The 13,499-nt window shown below is 36.0% G+C and overlaps 1 protein-coding gene across 3 annotated transcripts in view; it reads left to right on the top strand.

The window, feature by feature from the left end:
- Positions 1 to 10,845: 10,845 nt before the first annotated feature.
- Positions 10,846 to 13,499, top strand: part of LOC131052257 (uncharacterized) — a 214,279-nt gene continuing 211,625 nt past the window's right edge. Inside the window, exon 1 of one of the 3 annotated variants that reach the window (XM_057986897.2) lies at positions 10,846 to 11,229. In XM_057986897.2, coding sequence (XP_057842880.2) covers positions 10,993 to 11,229 — 237 coding nt within the window. In that variant the 5' untranslated portion in view covers positions 10,846 to 10,992. The remainder of the gene's footprint in view (positions 11,230 to 13,499) is intronic. The other 2 variants (XM_057986890.2, XM_057986882.2) reach the window with 2 other exon arrangements.

Raw genomic sequence — 13,499 nt, 5'->3', positions numbered from 1 at the left:
CGCAAATCTGATCATCGTGGAATATCCTGCGAAGAGCCTTTGTCCCATCCTCCTATGTCTTCTCGTATGGAAATAGTGCTCCAATCACTTGAATCTGTAAAATCCGATAACAGTCCTCAGGAGTAACTGTCATCTCACCAGTCACCAAATGAAAGGTGTTCGTGTCACTGTGCCACTTCTCTGCCAAAGCTGTCAGTAAACCCCAATTAACAATATTTTGAGGCATGTCCAACAAAGAGAATAACCCACGCCTCTCAATAATATTTCTATCTGCTTGTGTCAACTGAGGAATCATAGACCATGGTCGAGGGAATCGCTCTTGTGACTGAAGTATGCCAAGTCGTTCCTGTAACAACAAAACAAATGTCCAACATCAGTTCCTACATCTATCCGATATATCTAATCACAAAAACAACTTGAAACAACGCAAGTATCAAATCAAGTTCCACATCAGAATTCCATATCAAAATCATATCAATATCAACTTGAAACAACGCAAGTATCAAATCAAGTTCCACATCAGAATTCCATATCGAAATCAACACAATATCAAACTTGAAACAATGCAAGTATCAAATCAAGTTCTACATCAGAATTCTGTATCAAAATCATATCAATATCAACTTGAAACAACATAAGTATCAAATCAAGTCCCACATCAGAATTCCATATCAAAATCATATCAATATCAACTTGAAACAACACAAGTATCAAATCAAGTTCCACATCAGAATTCCATATCAAAATCATATCAATATAAACTTGAAACAATGCAAGTATCAAATCAAGTTCCACATCAAATCCCATATAAAAATTAAAAACAACTTGAAACAACAAAATATCAAATCAAGTTTCATAGCAAAAATCAAATCCCATATCGAAATAAAAAACAACTTGAAACAATGAAATATCAAATCAAGTTCCATATCGACAATCAAGAACCACATCGAAAATCAATGACCCATATCACAAGAACCATATCGAGAAATCAAAATCACAGTCCCATATCGAAATAAAAAACATAAGCACATAAAAAATCCATCACATTAGGAACCATATCGGAAATCATGAATCGGACCTCATATCAAACATCAAATTCAATTACAAGGTAAAAATCAAAGATCCATATCAAAAGAACAACAGGATCCTCATCAAACAAAAACACTCAATCTGGCAATCCATATCAAAGCAGAAAAATCAAACATTAAGACAACAGACATGACCTTGACACAGCTCAATAGGTACCTATTTACCCCTAAAATCATCTTCCTCATCTATTTTTCCCTGCAACGCAATCTTCCCACTTCTTTCTAGCTATTTTTCCTGCTCACACGCTAAGTTAACTCTCCCACGCGCTACGTTGCCACCTATGCGCTACCTGAATCCTCCATCACCTTAAGACCTTTACCCTATGCGCTAGGTTAACCCTATGCGCTACCCAAATCCTCCATCACACTAATACCTTTACTCTATATGCTAGGTCAATCTTACACGCTACCCTGTTCCCCGCATGCGCCAAACTGTGCACCCTATGCGTTATTCTATCCTATGCGCTACCCTAAACCTACAACACGCTACCTAAGGGCTCCTAGACGCTACCCTAGTTGACAAACCCTACGCGTTAACTATTGTATCGTATGCGCTAGGCGACATACCTGACACGCTAAAACGTGAAATTCACAAGCAAAAAATTAAAAGCATGCTAAAATTGACAAAACAAAAAGCAAACAGGACAAAATTAGGATGACTTACAGGTGGACCATATGTGGCGGGCCTCCGGTATCGACGAACGTGCTCAAATCGGTGCGAAGCATAGGGAACTGACATCTTGTCACTCTCCAAATGTCACTCTCACCAAAAAGTCAAAAGGTGCAAATGATTCAAATAAAATCACTTTTTACCTTTTTATAGGGTAAAAGTAAATTAGGGTTAGTAGATGGGGCATGTATTTTGCTCGTTCTCTCACTTTTAACCCTAGAAAACATCATTTTCAAGAGATGAATCAATTAACACGCATTAAACACAGACACAATTTCAAAATGCGATCAAATAAAAAACGCTTATCAAATCAACAAATTTTTCAAAATCCTTGATTCATCTCCCGAGGGGTTATTATCAATATCATTTATCAAATTTGGGTTACGACATCGACATCTCGACATATGACATCACATCGATCAAATTTTGGCGACACATCAAATTTTTCTTTGAATCAACATGTGCACACACGTCACTTCAAAGAGGGGCAAAATGTAGACGTATAAAAATGACCACTTTCCTAAGTGAATATTTAATATTTATTTTACTCTCATTCCTCTATTTAATTAAATTTTGTTTAATTAAATTATTCATATTCATCTATTTGATTAAATAAGTTATTTAATTTATTTAATTAAATTCACCTAAGCCTTTCATATCCTTTAATTAAATAAATCACTTTATTTAATTAATTTCCCTTTCTCCCCCTTTAATTAAATCTACATTTAATTAAATTGCTCATGGCAAATAAATAAATCTAATTTATTTAAATCCCCCACTTGCATCTATTTTGTTGAAATAAAGCAATTTATTTTAATTAAAATACCCTTCATCCACTTGCATTCTCCTACATCTCCCACTTACCTCTCTAACCCCCCCCTCTAGATTCTTCTAATCACTTATAAATTAGCCTAACCCATCCCCTAAATATTGTCACATCCCTAAGCAAAGGGAAGTCTTTTCTCAAACCCTCAAAGTATTTGGAAACCATTAAAGGCTTTATGTCTTCACCAAGTTAACCTTGAAAGTCTTCCAAACCATTAATGGTTAACTCAACCCGCTTGCATGATTAGAGACTTTCTCTCTAACTCAACCCTCATCTAACCCAAGGGTCTCATCAAGCATTCATTGCTTTGACCATGGTTATTCCTTTAACCCTTGCACAAGAGTTTACCCCTTGGATAAAAGCTTTATCCAATGGATAACCTTAACCTAACCTTAACCCTTACCTCCTAAGGTAACCATGAGGTCTTCTCAAGCATTTAATGCTTCTTACATCCCCTCTCAAGCAGTCTTATGTTGATAATTGTCACCATTTCATTGGTGAGAATTGTAAACATGGATTGATAACTTTCAATCCTGGCCCTTGATAAGATCATCCAATCCTAACCATCCATTGCCCTATTATTCCTATAAATAGAGCTCTCATTCTTCCATTTTGATAATCCAAGTTTCATGCATCTAATCTATACTCATTTTTATAAAGCATTTAGTCCCTCTTTGAATAGAAATAATCTAATAAACATTTTAGAAGTATTTCTATTATCATAATAATCATAATAGGCTAGCATATCGTGTTAGGATAGTTCTTTTACTAATTATTTCATATTAATCATCATATACATGTTAGATTAATTCATACTTGTCAATATCATGCACATTTAGGATTGCATTCATGTTAGAATGATCAAACATCCCTCATTCTCATGATTGTCATCCCTAAGTCACTTTGCTTAGTGATCTGAGAGCAAAGGCATTGGCTTGAGGGGTCTTGTGAGATAGAGAACAATGGAACATCCCTTGGGAAGTTGAGTTATTCCATATAACTCCATAACTTGCACCAAGAGTCCCATTGGTGTGTGGACTAGTCCTAAATTCGTATTTTTCGTTTCATCACACCACTTTTCCCGCACACACACACACACACACACACACACACACACACACATAGATATATGTATATAAATACATGTATGTATATGTATGTGTATATGTGTGTGTGTGTGTGTGTGTGTGTGTGTGTGTACATATGTATATATCTACACATACACATACACATACACATACACATACACATACACATACACATACACATACACATACACATACACACACACACATACACCTACACATACACGTACACATACACATACACATACACATACACATACACATACACATACACATACACATACACATACACATACACATACATACATTTATACATATATATGTATATATCTATATATGCACACACACACACACACACACACACACACACACACACATACGCATTATTCTTCAATTCAACCATATCTTGTGTTATCATGGATGGATGCTTTCTATTCTATGCTCATTATGTATGTTCATGTGATGGATCGTTATATTAGATGTATATCATGATTTAATTTACATATGTTGCACACATGCATAATTAAACCTATTGATAATATTTGTACACATGCTTTTGAGATAGAGAGGATAAATGTATGATACACATATACACATTTGTAATAATCCCCTTAAATTTTTTTATTTTTTCAATGTGAGGTTACCAAGCAAATAAAATAACCCGTTAAGGTTAGGGAAATAATCCAAAACAATTGAAAGGGAACCCTTCCACCTTTTGTTCATCGAGAGCCCAATCTGGGAGGGTGAGAGCATACAGTGTTCTGGGGATCATTAGCACCATTAACCAAACTGAAATTACAATGTACGAGCAACAAGCCAACCCCTTCTTCTTAACCAACAGGGTAGAAACTTAACTATCACTCTACCACATGTTTCAGCAGGAGGACAATATCACTCGACCACTTATTCAGTGGGAGGACAAAAGTTACAAACTAGAATTACGATCACTAGGCGGCTAAGCCAACCGCTTCCACTTATGCAGTGGGGAAATTGCAATGAGCACTTCAAGTTCACATATAGAGGTTAGTACTACTAACCAATGATACAAGGATGATTACAATGAAGTAATACAAGATTACAATAATCAACTACAACTGATTTCAAGCGACTAACACAAAATAACAAGTCTGATATAAAATAACAATAATTGCAAAACTGGATCAACAACACTATAAATGCTCACAACTCACTCCAATCCACTCTAAGTCACAACAAAATTGACGCAAATGAAACTAACATCTAAGGTGATCAATCTCAAACCTCAAACTAGCACAATGGAAGCTTCAATAGTGATGCACGTAACCCGAGGCACTTCCCAAATAGTATGACCTATTGTAGAATTTGACTTGCAACCAAAAATAAAGAACACCATGTCCCAATCTACAAATTGGTGAAGAATATCACCCAGGGAGTATGGTGAGATAGAGCCAGTACCCATAATGCAATGACCGACAGACAGGGAGATATGAATAAAATGATGCTTCAACCACCGCGTCCAACAACACCAAGAAACACATCAGCAAACAAACTCCTCAAATCCACACAAAACACAATCCACAATATTGAACCATAGCTAGGAGTGATGTCTTACAATCGAAACTGCAAAGGATAATCTAGGAGGTTTTACCCTCAAAGAAGTCTGGAGTCATTCTGATAGCATAACATTATAGTTTCTCTGGATGATCCAAATGAGAGCCCAAGGCTCTTATTTATAACACTTTCCCTCTCCAAATTCAAATTCAACTCCACCCAAATTTCCCCCAAAATCAAATCATATTTCACTTCACCATGCCCTCATGTGTTTGGCGCCCCCTTCCTAGGCAAGAAGTTCGATATTTTCCTTGGTGAAGAACTTGCAACATAAAATGAAATTAGCACATGAAATATGTCTCCTATTTTAACGCCACTGCCTTAGGAAAATAACAATATTGATAGTAGATATATATTTTTCCTTAAGTTGCCCACAATATAATTAATCAATAATTAAATATTAAACCCTAGGATAAGGAAATAATATTTAATTAAATAACTTATAACTCCAATACTAATTATCATCAAAATTAAGGATGAAGTTGTACGATGAAAACCATTGAACTGAACTGGATCAGGACCCTATCCATGACTGCCAAAAATATAAATGCTCAAACTGCCACTTACTAAAAATAGTAAGTCATGAAATACTGCTCCAAAAAGCATGATCTTTGCACCCAGAGAAAGAGCTTGGAAAGCTCAATAAAACTGCACCAACCAATCAGCCGAACCCTAACTTACTAAAAATAGTTAGTTCACACTTCACTGCAGAATCAATTGCATGTTATGCCACCCTAAAGTTCATGGAAAACCCAGAAGGAAACCATAAGAAGAATGGAAGAATTCTCTCCTGAAAAACCCTAAAAAGCTCATGCAGAACTCCACAAAATTTGGAAACCCTAATTCTCCTTTCCAAATAGCCTACGGGTCTCCAGAATAGGCCACTGGACCACTGAATGAACATCACTGAGAAGGGGACATTATAACATCCACACACACATGCATAGTCACTCCATAACACAGAGATATATGAAAAGGAATTCCATAGTAAAACAACCTTAGAGAACTAAGTGTTATGCTCATGATACATAAAATTCTTCTACGCATAGTATCGACATAGGTCCAAAGCATTCATAGGCTCTTTAAGAGGTGTGCCATCCATATGAGACAAACCATAAGCACCTGAGTCATAGATAGAGGTGATTATGTATGGATCTAACCAATTTGGGATAAATTCCCATCTTTAGTCAGGTGGGGCATTAACATTCTTCTGATTCTCGTAAAGAACCAGGTCACCTATTTTCAAAGTTTGAGGAAGCACACTTTGGTTATACTATTTGGGTAAGGATTTTTGATAGGCTTGGAGATGTTGAAGGGCCTTTAGGTGGCACTCATCTAACAAATCAAGCTAGTTGAGATGAAGGGTGCGATGAGAGTCATCATCAATGACCCCCTTTAGGGAAATTTGTAATGAAGAAAATTCCAATTTCAAGGGCATGATTGCATCTGGGCCATACACAAGGTTATAAGGCGTTGTTTCCATAGCCGTGCACACACTTGTGTGATAGGCCCATAATGCATAGATCAATTGAGTATGCCAATCTTTACCATGCTTACTAACGTTCGGTTTTATGTAAGATCCGCTCAATAGTTTTGTTGGATACTTCTACCTAACCATTAGACTGAGGATAACATGGTGTAGAAAAATGACGCAGAATATGATTTTTTTCTAGAAACTACTTCACCTCGTTGTTCTTAAACGGTGTACCATTATTAGACACAAGGGTAGCAGGTAAACCGAAATGGAAAATGATATTGTCCAAGAGAAATCTACAAATTATATCAGTAGTGGTAGATCTTAACAGTATAGTTTTGAATCACTTTGTAAGGTAATATACAGTAGTAATAATGAAGGTATGACCTTTAGAAGAAGGGGGAGATATCTTACTGATAATGTACAACCCCCAAGTTTGAAACAACCAAGGAGAAGCTTGGACTCGGACCTCCAGTGCAGGAGCTCGAATAAGGTTACTATGTTGTTGACATTGAGGGAACTTTTTGAAAAAGTCAAAAGAATCTTGTTCCATCATTTGCCAATAATACTCCATGTGAATTAAAGTAGTGAACCAAAGATTTGCCTCTTAAATGCCCACCTCTAGAGCCTAAATGGGCTTCCTGAAGGGTGAGAGGTATCTTGGCTTTAGTCAAACAACTTAGAAGAATGCCATTATAGGATCTTCGATAAAGAACATTAGATAAGAGAATATACAAAGTAGCAAGCTTTCAAATTTGAACACACGTACTCTTGCTAGCATCATCAAGAAAACTTCCACTCTTAAGATAGTTATAGATATATGCGAACCACTCTTCCGAGTCTACATGAGCACACATAAAACTATAAAATTCATGTTGGTTAGATATAGCAAGAGAATGGAGAACTTGTACCATGAAATGATACTCATTTTGACCAAAGTCTGGGCCTACAAGGGAAGCAACGCTTGCCATTGCATTTGCATGATAATTTTATCTCTGAGATATGCTATCGATAGTGTAAGTGGTGAAATATTTCATTATATTCATGACGAGATCCTTATACTGAGATAATTTCAATAGCTTAATATGATATGCTACTATGACTTGATTTACAATAAGCTCAGAGTCTCCATGATTGCAAATATGCTTCACTTCCATCACAATCACATCATATAAGCCAACAATTAGGGCTTCATATATGTTGTTAGTGCAATGGAATTCCAAACGAAAGGAAAGAGGGATTGGATTTCCTTAAGGTGAGATCAACACGACAACCACTCTTGAGCCAGTCTGACATCTTGATCCATCAAAATACATATCCCATAGTGGCTCTTGACTAATTGTTAACAAATCTTCATCAGGGAAGAGATCTAAAGTAAGAAATGATTTAATAGAAGGGTTGTCAGCCAATTGGTTGGCAATAGCTTGCCTTTTGATGTACTTTTGAGCCACAAATATTAAATTAAACTCAGAAAGAAACATTACCCACTTAGCTTGCCTACCCAAGAGATTAGACTTTGAAAAGAGATGTTTAGAAGATCATTCTTAACAATCACTCATGTTTTTGAATGAAGGATATAATGCCTCAACTTCTATGTTGCAAAGAAAAGAGCTAAGCATTGTTTTTCCATTGTAGAATATCGAGTTGCATATTCAACAAGAACACGAGTAATGTAATATACCGCTCTTTCTTGACCATCATCATCATGCCAAGCTAGTAAAGTTGCAAGAGCATTAGGTGAGACAAAGGTACAAAAGGAAGGGTCTATCTGACATAGTCGACATCAAGATAGGTGGATTAGCCAAATAATTCTTGATAGAATCAAAGGCTTTTTGACACGCTTCATTCCACTTGAAATGTACATCTTTCTTCAATAGTTGCATGAATAGAAGGGTATGATTGGCCAATTGAGCTACAAATCTACAAATGGCTTGAATATTCCCTTGAAAACTACGAAGTTGAGAGATGTTCTTTGGTGGAGGCATGATAACAATTGCATCAATTTTTTGTTTGTATCTATCTTGATTCCTTGATGAGAGACAATAAACCCCAATAGTTTCCCAACATCAATGCCAAAAACACGCTTAAGAGGATTTAGTCTCATTTTATACAATCAAAGACTTTCAAAGATAGATCAACGATTCTTGACATGATCTTGGTGGATAGTTGATTTTTCTAAAATATCATCAACATAATCTTCTAAAATCTTATGGATGAAATCATGAAATATGAGAGTCATGGCTCATTGATAGGTTGCTCCTACATTCTTCAACCCAAACAACATGACAACATAACAAAAGGTACCCCAAGGGGTCGTGAAAGAGCTCTTATACTAATCTTTTAGATTAATGTGATTCTGATTATAACCTAAGAAGCCATCTGTGAAAGAGAGAAAAGCGTAACTTGCAATTGAATCTATGATCATATCAATAGTCAAAAGTGGAAAGTCATCCTTGAGGGAAGCTTTATTCAAATCTCAAAAGTCAGTATAGATTTGGATTCAACCATCAGGTTTACCGACTGGAACAATGTTGGAAATCCAAGGAGAGTAGTTGATAGGATGGATAAAACCAACCTTTTAAAGCATTTCTATCTCTGTCTTGACTAACAAGGCTACCTTAGGATTCATTTTTTGTATCTTCTACTTTATAGGCTTGACATTAGACTTAACACAATATTGTGAACCATAATTGACTCATCAATCCTTGTCATTTCCTCATATGACCAAGCAAAGATATCAGGGAAATGGTGTATGAGATGTGAATATTCCTTAGATTCCTTTGAGGGTAAACATTTTCCAACTTTGATAACCTTATCGGGAGGTTTGTCATCCACGGGAACATCAATAGTTTCTCCCTTTAGGAGAGTACTATGGTCTTCTAGATGAGGTAAAGATGTGTTCCTCATCATGGGAAAAGGAAGCTTCTTTGTTAACATTATAACGGATTCTCCAAAGTATGCTTGAGCATTTAAACAATATGAGAATTGACGTTTATGATGGTAAGAAGGTAACTCAACAAACACACTTAAGAATTCTTTTAAAGACTCCTTCGAAGGGAAGAGGTCCAAATGAACTTCGTCAGGTGGTGTCGTAGTATCAATATATTCAGGATGTATAAGCTTAAGATGAAGTGGTTTGGCAAAAACCATGCTGACACTTTTCCATGGTTTAGCCTTGTGATATGTAGGTCGATGTCCTAGTCCAGTGTTGTGATGATGAGGTTTAGGTTCCAAAGGAATCCGAATACCTTGTTCATGAGGTTTAGGTTCCAAAGGAATCCAAATATCTTGTTCCCTACCCTATTGTTCCTAGATTTGCACTCGTCATCCCTAGCCTTATTTTTCATGAGCTTAGGTTATATCTGTAGTTCAGACTTAACTTAGGTCACTTCCATAGTCATAGATTTGTACCCTACACTTTTAAAATTTAAATTATTTGCTGTAGACCACTTCATTAGCCATTATGAATTAACTTAGTTTATGATTAGTTGATTTGCATGCTTTCTTATTGTATTAATATATTTATTCATTCATTTGAAAAGAGAAATTGAGCTATTAGAAAGATGAAAAGAAAATGATAAATCATCGTGACATCCTAGGTAATTTACTATTGAGCACTTTGCCAAAAAAAGAAGAATTTAGCTCCATTTAAATCAAATATCACTTCTTCGTGGATTAACTATATATATGCCTGCTATTCTTGATTCTTTCATCATAATTATAAAGTTGGTTGAACTAGAAGAACACAAACCTCATAAATCAATAAATTTCTCAAAAATGTTTATAGTTATGACTAACCTTTAAACCATCAAGATAAGATGGACAAATTAAATAGAAACATATTCTATAAGATCAAATCCACATATCAAATTACACATAACATAATAAATAATTACTTATTACTTTTGAAGAATAAAGATCTTTGGACATGGCCTTAAAAATATAAAACTAAAATAATTCAACGAGAGATCAAATTTTCAAGATTAGGGATGTTGTCACATAGCCTTAAAAATCTAAAACCAAAATAAATCATCAAAATATCAAATTTATATACATTAAATTCAGAGGACGTTATTCAAAATCCAATTAAAATGCCTAGTACTAATATCTAGTGAAGAGGTCAATAAATATTTTCATGTATGTGGTAATCCAGAATTTTTACCTATCATATCCTACTTTTATTTGAATGAAGACGAATGTCCAATCCAGTTGTTCTGGATGAAGAGACGGCAGCGGAAGAGAAGTTACAGTAGAGCAGCATGAAGAGTATTCAACCATTTCAATTCTCACCGTATTCAGATTGTTTATGGAAGCCCCGTACCGTGAAGTTAACTCCTCTCCGTTTGCCATCGCGCAATAAAAAACATCTTATTTTGGGTGCAATTGGAAATGGCGAGAACAGAGCAAGCCAAGATGTTGAATTGGACCAACAACAAACAATGGATCTCCAATTTGGCATTCGTATTGGTGAAGACTCAGAAGAAACCTCGTCGAAGGTTGGTAAAAAATCCTCTTCCTGTTTTCCTTTATTTCTACTTCCTTATATACAGCAGCATGTATAATTTTCAGTTTGGCAGAAATTATTTCAAGGGTGTTCTCTCAAACTTCATTTTGCATACTTCTCAAAATGTTGTATGTACGGTCTCTGAATACCTTTTTTTCTGGGACTGTGGAGCACAGCAATTCACTATCATTTTTGGACTGCATAAATATCCTTCAATAACACAGTGGAAACATGTTAGAGGAACAAAAAAGTCTATTGAAATTAAAAGCCTGTTGTATGTTTTTTTCTTCATCAGGTTAATAGTCTGATATATGGAACAAGAGCATATCATATGATTTTTATTTGAGCTAGTGAGGTTAACGGCTCAAATGCTAACCCCACACTTAGTAGGAGGCCTGATTTTGAAGCTTTCTGCAAAAAATGTTACTTGCAAGTAGGAAGTACGGATTTATCTGAAATTGCACATAATTTCGAGAAGAATCTCCTTGCAATTGAGAAAAAGTCCACTGGTCTTACCTCTGTATGCTCTCTTGCCTTATTCAATTGGGCTGTTTGCTGCATGGTCGCTTAGAGCTAAGAGAAAGAGGTTAATGGGTGATATTGTTCAAGGTACCCATGGATGGTGTCAATGAGGGGGGTGAATATTTAGCAAGGTGCTAATGGAATAATGAGAAGTGGTAACATCGTATGCTTTAACGATGGCTGCTATTCCCTTGCCTTTACTTAAGACCTATGTTCCATGGAGTTTTAGGGATGGGGATGGCAGGGGACGTTGGGATGTGTTTCTGGTATGGGATACTTTTTGGGCCATTTTCGAGGGGATGGCTGTTAAAGAAATAAGGGGATTTTAAAAAATATAGAGAAATTTCAAATATGTGTATCATAACAATGATAAAGCATTCATCACAGACATTAATACATAGCATTACACTTGAATTGAGATTTCACATGACAAACATTTTACCAAAATTCAAATGTTTTCATTCATCATTGTCAATAAACATATGTCATAAACATCCATAATAGACATAAATATTAAACATCCATATTCCATAACTATGAAATGACATAAACTGTAAACAAAAAACATTGAAGTCCATAATCAGCTGTCCATAATAATGTCAAGATAGAACTAAAAAAATATATGGCTGTCTGTAATCAGCACATGGTAGGTCTAAAGACTAAGAGTCTAAATCAAGATCAGATCTCGAGTCTCTGTTTGAGTCACTGTCACAATGAGGGGCTGTCTGAACCAATAGAACCCCAACCAATCCCAAGGTGTCTCCTCCTCCTCAACCTGCATAGCATCTTTGGGGTCGACATCCCAACATAAGGCTGGAGTCTGACATCCTATAGCTGCATTGCACTGTGAACAGCCACTAACTTCTCCGATCATCTAGAGGTAAGGTGTTTCCTCTTGACTGATTGGATGAAGCTATTTGTGGACCAATTCCTCTCTGTAGCAGAGGAACTGGCAGCCTGTGAAAGAAGATGAATGACAAGTACTCTCAGGTCTGATGCATCCCTACCATGCTGTAATGTCCCCTAATTCGGAATGCCCTAAATTTGTCCTAATTCCGAATTTCCAAATAAACAAGCGGGGTTAGAAAATACCTTTACCTTATTGAAACCCTACAAATAGGTTAGAAACCATTTACAACAATAATTTCAATAAGCAGATTGTCATAATTAAGCATTATTAAATTCATGGCAGAATTATCAATTCAATCATAAAGCATTTAGATATATTTGGAAGGCTCAACCATAGGAGAGCATGTGACAAAGTGACTGAGAGCATGTGACAAAGTGACTTTGATGGGGTGTCTGGGATCCTCTACCCTAGGCCCAAGAGTGGATATACCATCCCTCTTGGCCTCATGTGCCCCATGCCATCCATATGAGGTGGTCTACCCAGTGAGGTGTCCACTTTCAGTTCCCTCTCATCTTGTCATTCATTTCCCACTACCTCTTATGCTGATTCATCATGTGTAATGTCCCTAAATTATGAGTATCTAGATTCTGCTAAGAAAAGTTTTTAGAGAGTACCTTAAATTCTGGTGAAAATCTTGCAAGCAAGTTAGAAGTTGTTCCATAATTATAACTCATCAAGAAAAACAGATAATTTCATTTAGATAGTAACAACATATATATATATATATATATCAAAGAAATGGGACTCGGTATCGGCAAGGGTGACTTGACTCAGGACTCGGATCGGCCAGGACTCGGTAGGATTTGACAAAGTGAAAAACACAAGAAATT

The sequence above is a fragment of the Cryptomeria japonica genome, chromosome 8 (assembly GCF_030272615.1).
Source record: "Cryptomeria japonica chromosome 8, Sugi_1.0, whole genome shotgun sequence".
In the NCBI taxonomy this organism is placed as follows: Eukaryota; Viridiplantae; Streptophyta; class Pinopsida; order Cupressales; family Cupressaceae; genus Cryptomeria; species Cryptomeria japonica.
The sequence above is the reverse complement of the archived record's forward strand: the minus strand, read 5'-3'. Positions and strand labels throughout refer to the sequence as shown.